Raw genomic sequence first — 19900 nt, forward strand, 5'->3', positions numbered from 1 at the left:
GACAAAAATTGTTGTCATAAGAATCAGTATCAAAACCATTGCCATCATTCAAATCATAGGGATAATTATTGATATTAGCATCATTGCAACTAACATCATAATAATAATCAACATCATCATCAACATGACCACCATCATCATCAGTGCAACCTCCACCACCACCACCTTTTATAAAAATTATTATCATCATTATCATCATCATCATCATCATTTTCATTATTATCAGCAGCATCATCGCTATTGTTATCATCACCATCATTAGCATCACCATCGCTGATGTTGTTATTGTCATCAGCATTTATTCTTACCTATCCCTGGTCACGTCACCCTTGAAGAGTGTCACAGTCCCATCTTGAAAGCCAATGGCCATCATGTTCAGATTCTCGCTGACTGCTATTGCCGTCACGTTGGCCGTTGCATTGCTGCCAGGCAAAGCTCGAGTTATCCTGCTACATGATGGGTTGTTGGACTTATCACGCTTCAAAAAAGATACATAAAAATGTAATATGTTAGTTGTTATTCACTTTATAAACCTAAGTTTCATAAACAATAATAACATATCCCTCCATTTAAAAATTATACATCATGTACATAAAACATTTTTTCTCTTTCAATTATCTATTGAATAAAAAGAAAGCAATTAATTCTGTATAAATAAACCGTACCAGGTTCATTAATGATGTATTCTAGAAGGAATTCATTTCAGCTATACCTTACATGACAATGCATGTACATATGCAATGGAATGTATTGTACAAGCAAGACAGTCTTCCACTATAAGGAAAGTGACCGGCCTGCTATACCAAGATTTATGAATGACAAGCTGAGGCTCTAAATGGCTTGAAATGCTACATTTTATAGAAACTTTGTTACTTTTATTTGTTAATTCAGACAGAAAGAAGAAATAATGTCTAACTCCAAACAATTCATAATATAACATAATCTACCTGTTCATATAACAGGAAAGATATAAAAGAACACTTTAAATTGCATAGTTTTGCAGTTCATAGGGGAGGCAATCAAACTGATAAATATATTATCTACAGAGGGGACATAAACATTTTCTTACATTGACTTGAATAACAAGAAAAATTATGATAATGATACATAATTTTAAATTGCAAGAAAATTAAAAATCTAGATGAGAGGCAGAATGAATGATTTAAAGACATGATAGGTATAGATCAGTAAACACCATAGAACAAGAATGGCAAAACATCAAATTATTGTAACTCCTTAGAATACATGTACTTTTCAATATAGAAATAATTATTACGGTACCTTGTCTAGATTCCAGACTTTAATGACAGGGTTGATCCCAGCTTCATCTTGCTATAAATGTCAATAAAACAAAGGAAACAACTACATTTGATAGACATTGCCTTATTGTTCAGACATGTATTGCATGTCTATGTAAATAGTTTTTGTTGTTCTGCTCTGAAGCGCCTTGAGCATCTAATCAAGATGGAAAGTGCGCTATATAAATCTTATGTATTATTATTATTATTATTAAATAAGTTTTACTAAATAATTTTTTTTCTTGTGAAAGCATCAACATGAGCAGATTTGATAACACCTATACAATGTACAAATTTTTCACCATATAACTCTTTACATTTGAACAAATTCAATAAATATCACCTAATCAGTATCCCCCTCTCCCTGTCAAATTGTGTACAACTTAATTTCACCTACCAACTCCTTTCCCAATCATTGTGTTTCTCCGTCTCTTTTATGACCTGAATTCACAAAGGTGGTTTTGAAATCCCATGGTTGAATCCATGGTTTATGCAGATTTCCTGTATAAATTATGCTTAATTTAGCACGTATCGGGCGCATGTATAAAAACTGCCCAATGCTGATGTGCGCTTTTATCAGTGTGCCAAATTGATGCCTGTTTCCATGGTTACATACGCTATTTTATCCATGAGACCACTGTTTGAAGAGTGGACTTATGAATAAAACCAGTGGACTCATAAATAAAATGGTTTTCTATATATGGACATGCTCCTATCATACATGTTTGGATGGGTATAGCTTTTCAAGGGGGACACAAATGTTGTAGTCTTCATAGAAAGTTGGACCTATACAGGTGGTTGTGAAAACAGGCTTGACTGTATACAATTACCCCTATAGTGAAGATGATATTATGTTGCTTGAGTTGGTGGATATGGGTCACTCTCAGTTCATAGGCCTTAAAACCATCCAGATCCAGGTTCCGGTCCAAGAACAGCAGGTTGCCTTCCGAGTCACCCAGGGTAACCTGGCCACGCCCACTTGCACATGTTGTGATGTCAATGTCCTATGAACATAGTCAGTGAGGAATAAAAAAAGTGACATGCATGGAACCAATGTTCATAAGTGAAACAAAATAGCATAAATGTGCAAGAATAAGAATAACATTTTGGCATGTTAAAAAGAATTATTACTTGGTTACTAGCACTTGTTCTATAAAGAAAATATATTTTCAGGTAACTGTCAAAATACATCTGCATATAACATAATCATACACTGACTTTAAAGTTAAATCTTGAAAGATTACAGTCAATATATTATCAACTTATATGATATTAACAGAAAATATTTTCAAACTTCATATCATATGAAACTGCATTTACTTTTCATATTTAAAACAGATACACCATCTACCCAATAAAAATTGAACATTGCAGAATATCATGCTTCCTTCAAGAGGTGAACTGATTATCAAACTTTGTGATTTTGGTTAATTTTTTTTTCAGCACAGAGAAAATCATTTAATTCTTCAATTTTTTTGTTTATTCATATGAAAATAATACAATAATTGAGTTAAACAAACAATATAAATCTAAGTACTGCAAAGTAGACCAATAACATGGATAAGATTACTGATGCAATACAGTGCATATCAAAAAAGTTTACACTTAGAAAAAGTCCTATTTACATTTGTAATATCCTGAAGATTTTTCCGCATTTTAACATTGGTACAGATCCATTAAAGCGAATGACGACATAACTGTCAAAAAATGTTTTTGCTTGAGTGAGCACCATTTACTTTTGAAAAACTAGTGAGAAATGATTTGCGCAGTACTCTGAAATAGTTATGCGAATAAAAGTAGACCTTGATCATGAAGAACACATGGAATTTAGCTAGTAAAATTGACGTGAAGATATCTTTTACCTTTTTTAACTTGTTTCCTTGCCCAAAACACGAAGAGTGCATTGCGCCCCACTCCATTCCCCCACACACCGAGCCCATCATGACGATATTTGCTTTACACTGAGCTATGATTTATATGAAATGGCTTAAACTTGATTTTCATTTTGTTAATCATTGTCAAGCTTGGGAAAAGTGTGGAGAAACAAGTATCAAATGAAAAATATAATGTAAATCCACTTTTAATGATAAAAACTTAGTGAAAAAATTCTGGAGATGTCTGATATCAACTTTTGTTCAGATTCAGTTATGTCCTCAGATCCAGCTGGCATCAAAAGGGTAAAGGTTGTGCTTAAGAAGTGTTAAAATTCAATTTTGGTGGCAAAATTGCTACAAAATGATTGAATGTATCCGTTTTATTTCAATTGACTAAAAGTGCAAGGGAAATGTATGAGATATGTTTCGCAGGGTAAGTTTGATTTCACCCTTTCTCCTCGACGCAGCGTGAAAACGAGCATTTCTGTGCAAACAGATTTAACATTCTGTCAAAACTTTTACTTTCATTGGATGGATGAGACCCAAACCCAAGATTAAATGTGAAAAAATTACCCACATGTTGTATATTTTATAATTCCCAGAGCTTTTTCAAAAAGTAAACTTTTTTTTGATACGCACTGTATAGCTTAAAGAGGAACCCAGCCTTGGTCAAAAATGTTATGTTGGAAAGTAGAAATAAAGAAAATTTGAAAGAAATCAGACAAACGATAAGAAATTTATGGCTGCTTTAAAACTGATATCCTTAAGACGATGTAAAATTTCAAATTGGTAACTGTGTAAGTAAATTATGACAAGGAGAAAGGACAACTTTCACCTAGGCCATGTACTTAATTATCAGGGATTTGTAGTTTTCTCCTCATTACCCATTCCCCTGGGGCAGTACCCTAAATATAACCCACGTAGCATATGGTTTTATGTCCTCATGAAAGAAAAATATAATCTGAAGTATAACATTAAAATAAAATGACATTTTAGCCATTTCATGTGTTGGGAGTACATGGAAGAGTAGCCCTTGCCTTACTACATCACTATGACATCACATACGACCAATCTGAAGTCTCCATGGATATGGTGATTACCAATTTTTACACCTTTTAAAAATTCATAACTTTCATATTGTTTGTCCAATATTGTTCGAACTTTCACCTATCAACTTGTCTAATTTTTCTTTTTCCTCTAAAAACAAGTTTTTTCTATTTGGGTTGGATTCCTATTTAAGGGCGGTTCCATGCTAGAAAAATCAACCATTTTCACCATTTTCACAACACTTTTGAACGTGCTGTCCAAAGAAATGAGGAACTTCAATTCATTTTGTGGTAATAATATACTAGTTGCTAGTCATGTAACAAATTGACAACCAACATAAATATGTTGTCCATGGGTGAATTAGAGGTGTAAAAATGTTGCGTGTCGTACGGGACATATGTGAGTCCCGTATGACACACAACATTTTCACCTCTAATTTACCCATGATCAAACATTTTTTGTTGGTTATTATTTTTTTCACACCACTACCTACTACTTTATCATGGACAAAAAAAGAAAAATTTTATTGCTGAAGCATTCAGCTAAGAGACTAGAAATTGTTGTCGAAATGTCCTATTCGACACGCATACATGTACATGTAGAATCTCCCTTGAGAGGAGACCTTATGAGGATGAATCAGTCACATTCTTACCTTCAGCTTTGCAAAGATCTCTGTGCTGTCAGGGTACTTCACAATGTCCTTGTCAAAGAAATTAAACCTCCTCCACTGAAAATGTTTTTTCCCAATTATGTAAAGACAAAAAAATCATCAAGTAAAAAATAGCTACTTTGCATATTGGAAAAAAAGTTGACAGCAATTCATCATCATCACCAGCATAGTAACAACAATAATAATAATAGTAACAATAATAATAATGATAGTAACAAAAATAATGATAATAATAATAATAATGCAAACATTTGTAATGCATTGGTATCCATCATAAAAAGATGCTCAAGGTGCAATAAAGAAAAGAAAATGGAAACCGACTAAAAAGGGGAAGAATGATTACTAAAAAGCATGTGTGAATAACCAGGTTTTCAGAGAACTTTTGAAATTTCATCATCACCATCATCATCTTCTTCACCATCCCAATCATCATCATCACAATCACAAAAACCATTACCAACCATCTTTATTATCATCACATCATCATTTCATATCATCATCATTGACATCATCATCATCAATACAATCTTTATCATCATCATCATCTTCTTCATCATTATCAATTTCTATCTTTTACATTGATCAATCACCCATCAAAATTTTATCAGGCTCATTGCAATTCATTATTTCATTTTTTCAGCAGCAGAATTCAATTAAATGGATCCAACATTAGCTCATGTAGATCTATATTCTAAAACGATGTGTATTACGCAAAGATGAATCCTTGAAAAAAATAGACAAAATGTAATGGCAAACTAGTAGGAGGAAAAGGGGCAACGACAGGTAAACAGAAATTGAAGACAGGATGGAACTGAAACATAATTTAAAAAGAACAAAATATACAGTCTAGGGCCTACCAGCGTAAAAATCATACGAATGGGACTGTACAATAAAAACATGATAAATCCTGTCGGGAAGAGGACGATAGATTAAGTACACAATACAGAATCAATCTTTAATGAGAAAAGAAGAACTATAACAGTTATACCAAACGATAAGAATCGAATAGCCAATGAAATTACCTGCAAAAAGGCCATTTTGTAGACAGAAAAGAAATTAGTTGTCGTCAATCTGTCTGCGCGATGGCCCCTCCCCATTAACCTTTGACCTCCGTGGATTCCCCGTTGCCAGTAACGCTTTCCAGCGCAGCCAGAGGCAAAGCAAAGCCAAACTAAAGCTACATTTTTGCAGACCTAAAATATCTGCGAATCTCTACAAAGATGACGTCCATTTCAAGTATGGCTAGATTCAAAAGTCCGACAAGGTCTTCAAAAGGTATTATATTCTGAAATTTGTGAGCGTATTTATGTGGCATCGAATATAATTTTGTGCCAGATTATTGCAACAACTGTTGAGCTCAGTCAGAGCTAGAGACTCCCGACCCTAAGTTGAGCCGGGCCCGCGGGCTGGGATGGGCGCTCGGCGGGCTAGGCCTAGGTTGAGTCAGCACCCATTCACTTCACACACGATTTGGGGATTTGGATGAGAAAGGGCAGGGTGCATTTTGAGGCCGTCACATGAAATGCCTGAAAACAAATGTTTTTCCACCATTTTGTTTTGAGTGTTTCTTAATCTGTCAAAATATTGCTGGTGTTACTGTACTGTTAGTGTAAAGTTTATAATTATTCTAAGTTATCTTTTTTATTAGAATCATGCAGAAATTGAGATTAGATTAGTATATGCACAGAGAAGGGGCACTGCATAGACTTGGGGCACGTTATCATACTTAGATGTCTAGTCAGTTGTGTGGACGTGTGCATAGTCAGTAACAAGCTAGGAAAAGTCCCAGATCTACACGCCAGGGTGACCAGATTTCATAAAATGGAATACAGGACAATCAACAAACAAAGATGAAGCCCACACACAGTGTTAGACTTGTGACAAAAAAAATATAAAGAATTGGAAGGGAGGGTGAACGAAATAATGAAGGAGAGAAGAAAAAAAAAACAGAAATTTAGAATAAAAGAAGGATGAAATAAAGAATAAAAGAGGTAAAAAAAGGTTTCCATCATTCTTTGAAATGAATATAGAGTTAGAAAGAAAGAAAAAGAAAGGAAGGGAATAAATTAATGTGTGAAAGACAAAATAAAGGAGAGGATTAAAGGAAAAAAGGTAAGAAAAAAAAGGAGGAAAGAATGAAGGAAAGAAATATGTTACTTTCATTCTTGAAAGAAAGAAGAAGAATGGGAAGGGAGGGAGGAATGAAGGAAGGAAGAGAAAGAAAGAATAAGGGAAAAGAATTAGAAGGAAATAATAAAATAAAGAAAGGAAGAGAGGGAGGGAAGAATGAACTGAGGAGAGAACAAAAAAAGAAGAGAAAATAATGGAAGGAGAGAAAGATAAAAAAACAGGAAAGGAAGAGAGAAGGAAGCCAAGGAAATTTTAAGGAAAGAAAGAATGAAGGAAATAGGAATTTGATAAAGAAGAAAAGTATAAGAGAAGGAAGGAAAGAAATGAGAGAGAGAAAAAAATGTTCAGGAATGAAAGATAGGAAATAAAGATAGATGAAACAAAAAGGCCAAGCAGGAAGGATAGGGTAGAAAAGAAAGAAAGAGGAAAAAAGTTCAAACTTCTAGCAAACCCCCAAAATCCAAACATCTAACAAAAATCTTAATCTTATTTGGTGTTTTTTTTTAAGGTATTTTAATTTTTTTTAAAGTAAAATGTTTTAAAAATGAATAAAATTTCAAAGTGAAACATATTGTCAAACTTAAAAATTAGATGAAACATCGCGTCATCTTACACACTTAGACTCAAAACGAAAGCTGATACAACTAGATCTATTAAAAGTCAATAACTTGTTCCTCCAATTACATCTCCAAATCATTAATCTGAGAATCCATAATATAATTATAAGAATTTCTCGCCGATTTTGTGATTATTTTGGTGGAAAAACTGTTTATCATGTGAGATTAGCAAAAAAATCACCGCATAACTTGCAAAAGTTTACTCAGTTATCAATTTTATTGCTGTCTCTGCTTCGTCATCTGTTGGTTATTTAATGAAAATTTGTCACTTTTAAATGTATTAACTACATTTTGTTCAATATTCTGAAATACGAGACAAATTGGTGTCACGGGAACGGTTTTTCGGGATGCCGGGACAAAGGAGCAAAATACGGGACAATCCCCGGAAATATGGGACGTCTGGTCACCCTGGTACACGCTGTCCTGTTGAAAAATACCAATATTAATTTCAGTAGATTTTGAGCTGGAAGAGAGCTTAGAATGCAATGCACAATTTACGATATTTAAATTCAATTTATACTCTTAATTGACACTGACAATGACAGTGACACAGTGAAAGTCAATTTTATTCTCGTATGCCAGCACATCACCACAAGACACTTTTCATATCCCAGTTCTTGTGTGTCCGGACAGGGTGTGTCCGGACGATCAATTTTAGAAAGTCATTTTGAAAAAATTACAAGCAAACTTTCATCAATTTTTGGTACAAAATGTTAGGAAATATTATAAAGAACAAAATAGAAGATGATTACAAGTATTGACTTCATATTTTTAGTGTAAATCCAAAGACAAAAAAGAAGGCTTCAAAAAGATAAACTGTCCGGGCACCCGACCCCCCATCCTACAACTTTTTTTTTGGGGGGGGGGGGATTTCAGTGCTTAAAACAAGGTTGGTATAGGGAATTGATCAATAAAAGATGAGGAAAGCACGAGATTATTTTCAATTAGAATTTCAATTAGAACTGTGCATGTTTTGATCATCCACTGACATTGACAAGGCCAATATCAATATCAGTATATAATGCATAGTAGGTATGTGCCGCGGAGGGGACCCCCATTTTCACACTCAAATTTCTGTTCAAAGGCATAGCATTTTTGTCTTATTGAGAAAAAGAACAAAGAAAGCCGCTCTAAAGCAGCATTTTCTTTTTATCGAGACAAAAGAAGAAAGAAATCCGCTCCAAAGCTTCGCATATTTTCCGTTACGCCGTTCCATTCGCATTGATCTGCTACAATAAACCGCATTTTTGGTGAAAAAGCCTCTGCGCTAGCGCACCCAGCGCCTGTGCCCCTGGGCTAGCATGCATGTTCCATAGGGATGCATTTAAGCACTCACACGCAGGCAACCCGTTCCAAGGACCCGTTTTCACAAACATTTGTAGTTCTGAAGCCCGTTCCGAGGACCCTCCTTTTTACACTAAGCCCGCTCCAAGGCCCCTGTTTTTTGTCTGGCCCGCGGCACATACCTACTACTTTTTTGGTCGAGTACCCCATCCCCCCAGGTCTAAAGCACTACCAGTTACTTCATGTTTAATCAACAAAGCACTTTCACAATGTATTTTTTTCTTTCAAAATACAGGACCCAGTTTTTCCGGTACAGGAACCATTGGAACGGGACGATCTTCACTTCGCCGCAGTGGAAGCATGGGAAGTCTGACAAAGCGATCCTCGGCCAACATTGCTGCCAATTTTGGAACTGGTTCCGGAACGATGTAGGTCCTCAAGTTCTCTTTCTTGAATTAGTGTGTGGTTTTTCTCTATCTTTCAAATTCTGTTCTTTGCTGTGTTCAAATGAATTTAAATCCATATTACTTTTAAGTAGATAATATTTCAAATTTTTAAAGACTAAGAGAAGAATTTCAAATTATCTATGTATGAAAGATTATAATTTCAACATGGATTTTTCTTTTCTTGATAGTATATGTTGTAATGATGTTTTCTATGTTTAATAAAATGCAACTAAAATTTTTTCCAAGGCTCTGTTAATATGCAAGTTGTTTTAAGATATGGTCTACAAAATATATGTCGATTAAAAGTAGCCTCCATTAAACACATCCTTAGACGTTAAAAGAAGTATTTGTGAGAACATCATTAAAATGATCTATTTCTACATTCTCAGGAAATCTACCAAAGGATCAGACTATGACAACCTGGAAGCAGAATACATCAAAAATCTACAGCAGCAGATCTACTTTCTGGAGCTGGAAGCCAATTTTCTATATCCTTTGTGAAAAAATGATAAACTTATGTAAATGTAAAAAATATAAGTATTTCACACCACTTTGCAAAAATATCTATAGGCTAATATTGGAAACATTATTGAGAAATGAATGGACATTCATCAAGTAAGGTTGGTTCCCATGCCATATTTCAACACAAAATGTTATGTGGAGCTTTTTGTGTCATAAGTAAGACATAAGGTTATGTGTTATATCAGTGAGGAAAATTGAAAAGAAATGTGAACCCTAATGTTCTTTGACCTTGACTATTCTGCACTCGAGACCAAGCCAAGAAAGCAACTGAACTACAACCAAGGATGACAGAAGAAGCTAGCAAGATGTTGCATAGACTCAAGGTATGTCATTCAGTTTAAAAACTTGTAATAAAGGAATACTGGAACTAACAACTCATTGTTATGATTTTTTTTGCTTGTTGTCCTCTGACTTCCTGAGGTGAATGAAGAACCTGTCCAAAGAAAGGCCATTATATTAATGTCTGAGATTGTCCAGCCCATGACAAACATCCAGCATAACATATCTGCAATAATGTTCTAATCCCAAAAGTTGGATTTGGTTCCTTGGAATGTATGCCAATGATGTATATTTCCTAAACTTTCCGTATTTAGTAGAATGTTCATTGCAGGAAAGAGTTTTATCAATTTCATTTTTTGCAACTTATTAATTTAAGGATCATGTTGTAACCCTGGCCTTGGCATAATATATACATTTTTTTATTTTTTAACACTTTTTCCCCCTTCATAGGGATTTTATTGACAATCAAAAAGCAACAGATGAATACAGAATACAAGAAGTGATAATACAATCATTGATAAAAAAAGACCCCCATGAACTGACAAGTACGGTATAACAAAATGATTTGACATGCAACAATCAAACAATAAAGAAATTTTTCAATCGAAACCATCTTTTGTTAAATCTGTGTTGTTGAAATTCAGTTGGGCAATGTAATTCTCATTTTGGTAGTAATGGATTATTGAAGATTTAATGATACTGCAAAGAGGAATTGTTTGTTTTACAGACCTATATAGTTTTTCTTACTATAATAAATTGGCATAATAAATGGCAAAGTACGAATCCGTCTCTTATTACTTTCTGCTTCCATAGGAGCTTCAGACCGATGTTGACAGTCTACACCTGGAAGTGAGAAGGAAAGAATCAAACTTGGACATGGTCAGTACGGAAAAAGAGAGACTGGATGGCAAGGTCAGGATGTTATCAGGTAAATAGCGTGGTCCCTTAGTCGGGAAGGGCCTACGAACTGGCAGCCTTCATAGCCCCACCTCAAGTCCTTAACTTCTCATATCTGGCCAGGTTTATTACCCATAATACAACATTCTCAGCAATGTAGTCTTGTAATATATGACTGCTTGAATGATAACACACAACTTCACGACTCGATACATTCCTAGCACAAAAATTATGATACCCAGTAAAAACACATATATTTTTCCTTTCGAAATCATTTTAGTTTCTCTACATATAAAGAAATTATTGGCTACTCTATTCTCTGTATTACATATAGTTTTCTCAAATGATATATCTATTGATAACACACAGTCATTGAGAGACCAAACAGTGATGGGTAGTTCACTCCTTGAAAGGGGAAGTTCACCCTGATGATAAGTTTGTTTTAATAAGAGCAAAAAAAAACCAAACAAACCTTTTCATATGATGCTTGAATCAGAGACAAATTATCTCAAGAAAGTCCCCATATAGATAGATGTATAGATTTGCAATGATGTCATACATGAATTATATCAAGAGATTTCATATGGATATAATTTTGGGAGAGAGTTTAAAATTGAGATTCTATAATTTTTATGTCTTTTCTTGAAATTAAATTTTTACAGACAGTCACCAGCGTGAAAAGAAACTCTTGGTGGAGGAGGTTGTACAGCTGAAGAAACAGAACGAGATGATCCAACGAGAGATACATGATAGAGAACAGCAGATATCCATGGCAAGGGGGGAGCTAGAGAAGGGTTCCTCATCGTTGTCTACCGCAGAACATCGTATTCAGATGCTTGAGTCAGAGGTGAGGAATAAATGAATTATGATTAATTTCTTGAATTAAGAACAAAACATGTTGGTCATATTGAAAGGAGTGCTAATGATTATGGTTAAACCAGAGGGATAATGAAGTAATATTCATAATAATAGTTATGACTTATGATGCACCAAATCCGCACTGCGAAATGCCCAAGCCATAATGAAAGAAAGAAGTCTGAAAAAAAAATATATACTCTTTGCAATAAAAAAATTAAAAAAAGGAGTTATGACAATTAAGAATAAGAAGCAGTGAATAGACGTGTCTTCAGGTAATGTTTATAAGGTCAACAGAAATTTATTTTCAGATAACCATAGGATGATCAATCCAGAGAAATGAGCCAGTGTGTGCAAAAGCCTGTACCCCCATGCCTCTCTAGATTTGGGAATAACTAGGGAACTGGAGTTGGATGAAAATAGTAATGTACAGAGGGTTGGGTTTGGCTGAAAGTCATGCTTGAGTTCCTATTGAGCATTAAAAATTTGATTTGCAGTCTCATTGGTTTAAATAGCATGTGTTACCTTTGTTACTTTATTTTCATATAATAGTGGAATTAAATTACTACTTGTATTAAAGTCAAAACTCTTTAAGTGCCCCCTAACCCCTGACTGTCATAATGGCAGAAGTAAACAGTTTACAATATTTTTTATTACTTTTGTTTGGTTTTCAGTAACATTGTGTTGTTTTGGGGTTGGATTATACAGAGATATGAAAAGAATGAATTAATTAGGATTGATGATGCAATACAAAAATTTGAAAGCTGACACTGTGTTCTTTAAAAACATGCCCCTCAGTCAAGTGCTGATAAGTGTATGTGAACAATCAGAAAATGAATACAAGTTTGGAAAATTCAAGTCATTACACTTTAATACAGAGATATCTTCTTGTTCTCTCCTTTTGTGAATGGAAATTATTGTCTAATTTATGCAAGGGTATTTTTATTTTCAGGTTCAGCAGAAGTCTGATACTTTGAGAGCAACCCAGCTTGCATTGGAAGAAAAGAGGACTGACCTGCTGAAAACCCAAACCCAACTACAGGAAATGGAGGACAAATATTACTCTAGCACAGCATCCATACAAGATCAAGCCGTCGATGAATTTAGGGTAAAAATGCTTGGCGATTTTGAATGTATTCTCAATGATTCCTCTTCCCCCCCCCCCTGCCTCCCCTTTCATCCATTACCCAAACTCTGAATATCAAGACCCATATTCTTAAGTCTAGCGGGTGTTTCACAAAGATGTAAGTATGACTTAGAATCGCTCTTAAATGTCTAGTTGCGTTCAGTATAAAAGAGGATGCGCCCTACTGTGTATTGATCAATAAGATTGCACGTTGCATATCATGTACGCGTCAGCATTTAAGTATGACTATGAGTCACACTTAACTCTTTGTGAAACACCCCCTGGGGGTTGTTAAATGATGCTGTTCGTATTAAAGTTAAGAGTAACATTTAGAACAATTGGTGATCCTTTCTTATGGTAAATAATATACACCATTAAATGTGCTCTGGTGATTATTTAGCGAGTAAGAAAGGTTCACCAGTCGTTCTTAAAGTCACTCTTAACTTACGAACAGCTTAATGAAACACCCACCAGGTTTACGTAAATAAACGATGGTTTAAGTATCTGCTTTAATGATAGGAAGCAGAAGATACCAAATTTTTTTTACCTTGTTTACTGTACTTGTGAAGACAAATTTGTCTGATCATATCGTGGGGGGGGGGACATTTCATAAAGCTATTTGTTAATGCATGATTTTACGTATGACACCCCCAATATGACTAATATCTTTTCATTTTGTTATTTCCTTAATACAGGAGGAGATCAGACAATTGCAGCGGAAACTGAAAGAGACTGAGATGAAAGCAGAGCAAGATCGATTTCTAAAAAGCAAAGTAAGTCCTTGCTCTTCTTTTATGAGTTACCATTTCTTTTTGTTAATGCAAGCAAATCAGAACACCACTCACTTCGTGAAATACTGTGGAATTACAATCGACAGCTACATTTGGCAACACCAGTTTCTGTTGCAGTTTTATAATTCAAATAATTTGACAGCCAATCACAGCTTGTCTAGTGTCCATTGTCTCTTTCGATTCTATTATATATTATTTTCTCTTGTGTTAAAGTCATTCATGTGATTTTACTCCGATGAGTGCATGTTGTAAAGCTTCATTATGTTTGTTTTAAGACTATTTTATGACTTTGCGGAACCAAACACTTATTAATTTGTTTGTGGTTTTATGCATTTCTCTTTGTTGTATATTGACTTGTGAGAGATGAATCAGTTATATCTTGTGTATTTTTTTTTGTCCATTATCTTTGTTGACAATATTCAAAATGTTTAATTTGATAAATGCCCTCTTCACTATCCCATCACAATACTGGGGGGGGGGGGTACTAGTAACATAATCATGTAGAACAATGGAGACTGCGATTAAATTAAACTTATGACATAGAAAACAAAATGTTACTGTGTTTTTTTTCCACCTTCATTTTTCACTGTTAATGTTAGATGTCTGAGGATGTGAACAATCTAGTAAAAGAGAATGCTATGATGGGAGCTCAGGTATTAGAACTACAAAAACAACTGGACAGGGTGAGTATAATAACAAAATATAGTGTATTTTGCACACACACAAAAAATGATGATGATGGTAATAATCTTATAATGATAATAATAATAACTAGAATTTTAATTCATCATGAGGACGAATTGGGTGATCTGTCTCTGATTTTCATGATCATGAATACAATCACCATGTTTATTAGGATCAATGCGATCATCATGATGAAAACTGAACTTTTCTTATGAAAAGAATTTGTTTCATACTCTTGAAAAAGAGGGAAATGAGAAAATTGTGTGAAAGGTGTAGGTTATACACATGGTACATGTTATATTAAAAAGGGATTTTAATCTCTTATTGTTGCAATATTTTTACTTATTTACCTTAAAATGGTATTTTGTAAAAAAATGATACTAATGACAGTGATGATGATGATCTTATAATAATAATGATGATACCATTAACAACATCAACAACAATTATGATGGCAATGATTTCATGTTCATGTAGTATGTATTTTTGCACTGTGCTGTAAACTTGGAGAATTAATTTGTTAAATGCACTGAGCGCTGCTGATAAAGTGGTGGCTCAAGTAAAAGGCTGGGTAGTTATAGTTGTACTTTGTATCGTCTTGCAAAAAGCGCTGTATTAAATCCAGCTGTCATTACCGTATACAGGAAAAGATGTTGAGAGAGTCTCGCGACACGCGTCACTCCACGCACATCACCGAGCTTGTCACCGTCAAGGATAAAGAGAAACAGCTCAAGTTTGATCTTGATCAGGCCAGAGAAGCCCTCAAGCAGGAGAGAGAAAGAGTTGCACATCTTATGAAACAGGTTTGTCAATGATTGATCTTTGAATTATTATCACATTGTTCCAGACTTTCGTGCCCGAAGCAAAGTCATTTGCCTGGTAAAGAGGGGCTTAATTACAATATAAAATTTGATAATGTAATATTGGAAATAGAGATAATATCAATTTGACAGAATGGTAGTAAATTATGTTGTGCATTTTCTCATAAGTATCAATTCAATTCAATTTATTTCACATCTCTTAAAAATTACAAATAACTTATCAAAATATTATAACTTATATACAAGACGATAAGCAGAAAACAAACAAAGACAACAAAGCAAGGCAAAATGAATGAAAAGAAAATGGGTATTAGACCAACTGGTTATTAGAAGAAACGGTAATAGACAAACTGGTGATTAGACAAAGTGATGATTGGACCAAATGGTTATTGGACCAAATGGTTGTTAGACTAAATGTTAATGGATGGAATGGCATTAGACTATATGAAGGTAGACCATGTGGCGAATGGACGAGTTAGCAGTGGACGAATTGGCAATTTACTGGCAAAACTGTCATGAGGTAGATGTGAGGGGTAGGCAGGAGACCATTGACCTATCAAGGTCTGTCCCTCTTATTACCCCATGACAAGCTTATCATATAAAGTAGTAAAAAAAAAACTGGCAAAACAAAATGAAAACAGGAGGGGACCATAGGGCTGAACAAGAATGAAACAAAACATATCTAAGACTATAAAGTGTGAAAGGTGACAGGCAAGGGGTAGTAAAAGGTCATATACATATTACAGATTTAGAAAACAGAAGAGGGTCAAGATCCTGTATCTATCAATCCAGGAAGGTGAAATCTACAGTCTGAAAGTATGTAACATGCTTGTCAAAGCTTGTATTTCACCCAACTTAACTTATCACAGTATTTCTTATGATTTCTTTCATACAGAAGGTATATTAGGTTAAATTATTGTAAATATGCTAACATTTAATCAATGATGTATATATGCTTGAAAGAATAGTTTGAAAGTTTTTGACTAATTGAATCATGTGAGTTCATTCATTTTGACATTTTTCCAATCAGCTGTCGAAGCAGGACGAGAGACACACCCACAACACCCTCACCCATAACACCACTAAGAGTCGACTTGCTGAGCTTGAGGGCAGACAGGGCGGGGTAGAACAGGAGAACGCCCAGCTCAGGCGGGATAAGATGCTGCTTGTTGATCATGTCTCTGACCTTCAAAAGCAGGTAAAATTGCTTTTGATTACTCTTGAAATTTAAGCTAGGACTAATTTTTCAGGGCTTTTTTCTTCAATTTGTAATGCATATTGAAAAAACAAAAGCCATTTCCATTGAATGTGCACTGCACCTGGCAGCTCCAGGCACGGTGCGCATCCCGTGCTCAATTGGTGCTCCTAATGTTGCTAGCAGCATATCTAAAATGTTAGATGAAATTTTCTTCATTTTTATCTTTATAATTTTTTTTTGATGAGGAATGGTGCAGGTAGAAGGGTTAAAACAATATATGATGACTAATTCTCAGAGCAAGCTATAACTCTGCACACTCGGAAACATTGACAGTACCATTCTCCCTCTCTTTGTTCCTTTGATGTGAATATGTTTCTCAGATCCTTGTGCATCATGATAGATTTGTATATTTTTTTCTGTGTAATATCACACATGTTACAGACTCTTTGCTTTTACTGGTGGTGTACTCTACAAGAGCATAATGCTTTATTCATATTGAATTAAATTGTTAATGAATTTAATACATGTCTGTGTGGGTGTGTGTCCTGTGATGTAAGTTTACCCAAACCAGCGACAAATAAGTTGTAAACCAACTTTTGATCGTAACCTTATTCATATCCTGTTCAAACACAATCGAATCCTTACATTTACCCCAAAATTTATTTTGGATCAGCTTGCAGAGAAGGAGCACGAGGTGATGAGGCTTCACAGTCATATCCACACCTTGGAGATCAGGCTGGACGAGACCTCTAGGCAGTCTGCTGCAGAAAGCACCATCCAGACTCAGAAATGGTCGGAGTTCGAGAAGATGGCTGAAAGCATGAAGAAGCTCTCCCAGAGCATGACAGCCAGGTCCATTACCCCAGAATATTCATGAAACATGGGTACCAGACACCATAGGAGTTTTTGGAAAGGGGAAGGGGTGGGGGTAGAAAATTCTGTAGTCACTGATGTCGGCTTTGCATGAATATCGTGACCGCACACCAAAAGTAGCACAGAGGCAGTTTTTCTGGTGTGGGAAATGTCTGAAACAGATATCAATGAAATATCCAAAATACACTAGTAAAAGAAAATGATCTCAAACACAAGGTTTGGTGAGTTTCAAAAGAAGAATTTATTCTGTCAAGATGTGATTCATATCCATGAAATCTGCACTCACAGATATAGTTCTAGATGAATTGTGCATCCAGATGATATGATTTGATCAACCTCAAGTAATATTGTAAAAACAAAGAAGAATTTTGTTTGGAAGATTTCACTTCATAAAAGTATCCATGAGTGGTGCTATTAAAACAATATTTTCTGTGAATCCAAGAAGGAAAAGAGGTTTTTCATCAGTGCTTAGATAACTCACCCAACTTGAGTGAATGTTGGTGATTGTCAATGTAATTAATGATGCTGTTATTAGTTCATGCTGTTTTCATTGTTTAAATGATTGTATTGTGTGGACAGGACATATCTACCTGAAGCTTGTGTGCCTTAATTTTCAAAGTATTCCCAGAGCTGTTCAGAAAAGGTTGTAATTACTACGATTTTCATTCCTAATCACGCTATTACACTTACTACCTTAATCGTCATGCTTTTTAGCGCTACTATGTATGTACACATTTAATACACACTTATTAATACATTGTGCAGTGGCAAACCCATCCAAATGCTGCAAAAATGTCTATTACACACAGGACTGTGTATCTTAGTTACATCGCTGCGCATGTGATCATACTTGATCTTGTGGTGTTTTCATCTTGGACTTACGGTGTATCATGAATTCATGCAAAAGAGGAAATAATTCCTCTGGGGGATTTTTTTGACAAGATGCCTACAGCATGACTCTGTTCTGGAGCCCGTTACCAAAAGTGCTGGTTTGAAATGCGACTAAAGAAATCAAGCGCAAGTCCCTAATAAGCGCATTTCATTGGTTGAAAAATGAAAATGAAGTTACGTTTAATTTTTGGAGTTGGGTTTGATAGCAACCGGCCCCAGAACATGGAAGACAACTTAGGAATATCAAGTTGAATGCATGAACAAGCATCCAAGGAACCACATGTAATTACAAGTGCATCAAGTTCATAAGTCTGTTTACTTGTGCCTACATCATCGTTTTTTGTACAATACTAGCCATCGAATGGCTCAAAGTTGATGGTCCACGTACTTGTGATTTCTAGCTGCAAGAAAGTTCAGATTTGTTTTTGTTACCTACGAGTATATACATGTAGTATTAGAGGTTTGCGGTGCATACATGCAAAGTTGTTTAGAATCTGTCTTTGTGCATTCTGTAAATGTTTTGCGAAATGAAAGAAAGTTAGAATCAAAGCGTGTGATTAGAATAGGATTAGAACTTTATTGTCAGCAAAACTAAGCCGTATGTGGCTACTCTTAACATTATGCTCGGTCTTTTTATAAAGGTGTTTGTAAGTTACGGTACCCACATTTACACACGACTGGTAACCATTTTTTTCGTTGAAATCCAATCTTTGTATTAAGAAGCATACACTGTTTTAACATTAAAATTATTATTTCAAAACTTTCATTAGGTTTAAAGAAAACACCACAGTTTCTTTTTCCATAGGGCAAAATTTAGTGTATCTCGTATTAGGACATTAACACCAGGTGGGTTTGAGTTTTATAAAGCTGTTTGTAAGTTACAAGTGACTTTATTAATGACAAGTGACCCTTTCTTGTGCTTCATGATAATCACTATGTACACCTGTAATTGACTTTCCACTGAAGAAATATGTTCCAGTAGTTCTTAAAGTTGTGCGTAACTTCACAATCAGCTTTATGAAATGCCCACAACAGTATTCTTGGAAATAAAATGTTTCAGAACGATATGTGTGTATGTATATTTTTATTGAATCTTCTCACTCATGAATAAAGAAAGAGAGACAGAGAGAATAAAAGTTTATATGTTGCAGTGTGTTTTGTAGCCTCTTATCATAAACAAGTACCTCATCCATTTTTCTAATCTTTTTCAACAAAATAGTTGATCATTCCACTCATTTTCCAGTTCTATAGATATTGTATTAGAACAATGTCACCATGCTCTGTAAAAAATTAATATCTATATTATGTGTGATTCTTTTTGCAATTTCCTTTTATTTGGGTCATTTTAATCCTATTGCCATTACATCTATAACAAGTATATTGAGGCTGTCTCTTTACCTTTTGCAAGTGTGAAAAGTATGATTTAATTTGTTGTGCATTATTGGAAGAAAACACCAAACATGAATTCCAATTGTGTTCTTTTATGGACTCAACCTTTATTTTTTTTTGCATGTAGATAACTGATTTATTTTGATGTTACCTGTGAACAATAAATTCATATAACAGTAAAATATAATTGCTTGGCAACATTACTAAA

The 19900-nt window shown here is 34.7% G+C and overlaps 2 protein-coding genes across 2 annotated transcripts in view; one reads left to right on the forward strand and one right to left on the reverse strand.

Moving 5' to 3' along the window:
* LOC121420358 (vacuolar protein sorting-associated protein 11 homolog) overlaps positions 1-5991 on the reverse strand; it is a 28116-nt gene extending 22125 nt beyond the window's left edge. The window contains exons 1-5 of the mRNA XM_041614964.1: positions 5912-5991; positions 4872-4946; positions 2129-2302; positions 1282-1332; positions 309-478 (exon numbers count right to left, since the gene is read on the reverse strand). Of these exons, the coding sequence (XP_041470898.1) occupies positions 309-478; positions 1282-1332; positions 2129-2302; positions 4872-4946; positions 5912-5986 (545 nt within the window). The 5' untranslated portion in view covers positions 5987-5991. The remainder of the gene's footprint in view (positions 1-308; positions 479-1281; positions 1333-2128; positions 2303-4871; positions 4947-5911) is intronic.
* A 50-nt stretch (positions 5992-6041) lies between these two features.
* On the forward strand, positions 6042-19366 carry LOC121420368 (leucine zipper putative tumor suppressor 2 homolog). The gene is made up of 12 exons (XM_041614975.1): positions 6042-6164; positions 9216-9348; positions 9756-9854; positions 10133-10211; positions 10981-11095; positions 11727-11911; positions 12872-13027; positions 13741-13818; positions 14436-14519; positions 15165-15323; positions 16372-16539; positions 17213-19366. Exons 1-12 carry the CDS (start codon positions 6110-6112, stop codon positions 17414-17416), a joined length of 1515 nt encoding a protein of 504 aa, XP_041470909.1. The 5' UTR covers positions 6042-6109; the 3' UTR covers positions 17417-19366.
* The last annotated feature ends 534 nt before the right edge of the window (positions 19367-19900 follow it).

The sequence above is a fragment of the Lytechinus variegatus genome, chromosome 1 (genome assembly GCF_018143015.1).
Source record: "Lytechinus variegatus isolate NC3 chromosome 1, Lvar_3.0, whole genome shotgun sequence".
In the NCBI taxonomy this organism is placed as follows: Eukaryota; Metazoa; Echinodermata; class Echinoidea; order Temnopleuroida; family Toxopneustidae; genus Lytechinus; species Lytechinus variegatus.

What these genes read in the sequence shown, in the direction of transcription:
- LOC121420368 (XM_041614975.1), top strand. Translation starts at nt 6,110, where the DNA reads ATGACGTCCATTTCAAGTATGGCTAGATTCAAAAGTCCGACAAGGTCT. An exon ending in GAGCTGGAAGCCAATTTTCT is followed by an intron (nt 9,855 to 10,132) that starts ATATCCTTTGTG and finishes ACTATTCTGCAC; the next exon opens with TCGAGACCAAGCCAAGAAAG. An exon ending in AGATGTTGCATAGACTCAAG is followed by an intron (nt 10,212 to 10,980) that starts GTATGTCATTCA and finishes CTGCTTCCATAG; the next exon opens with GAGCTTCAGACCGATGTTGA.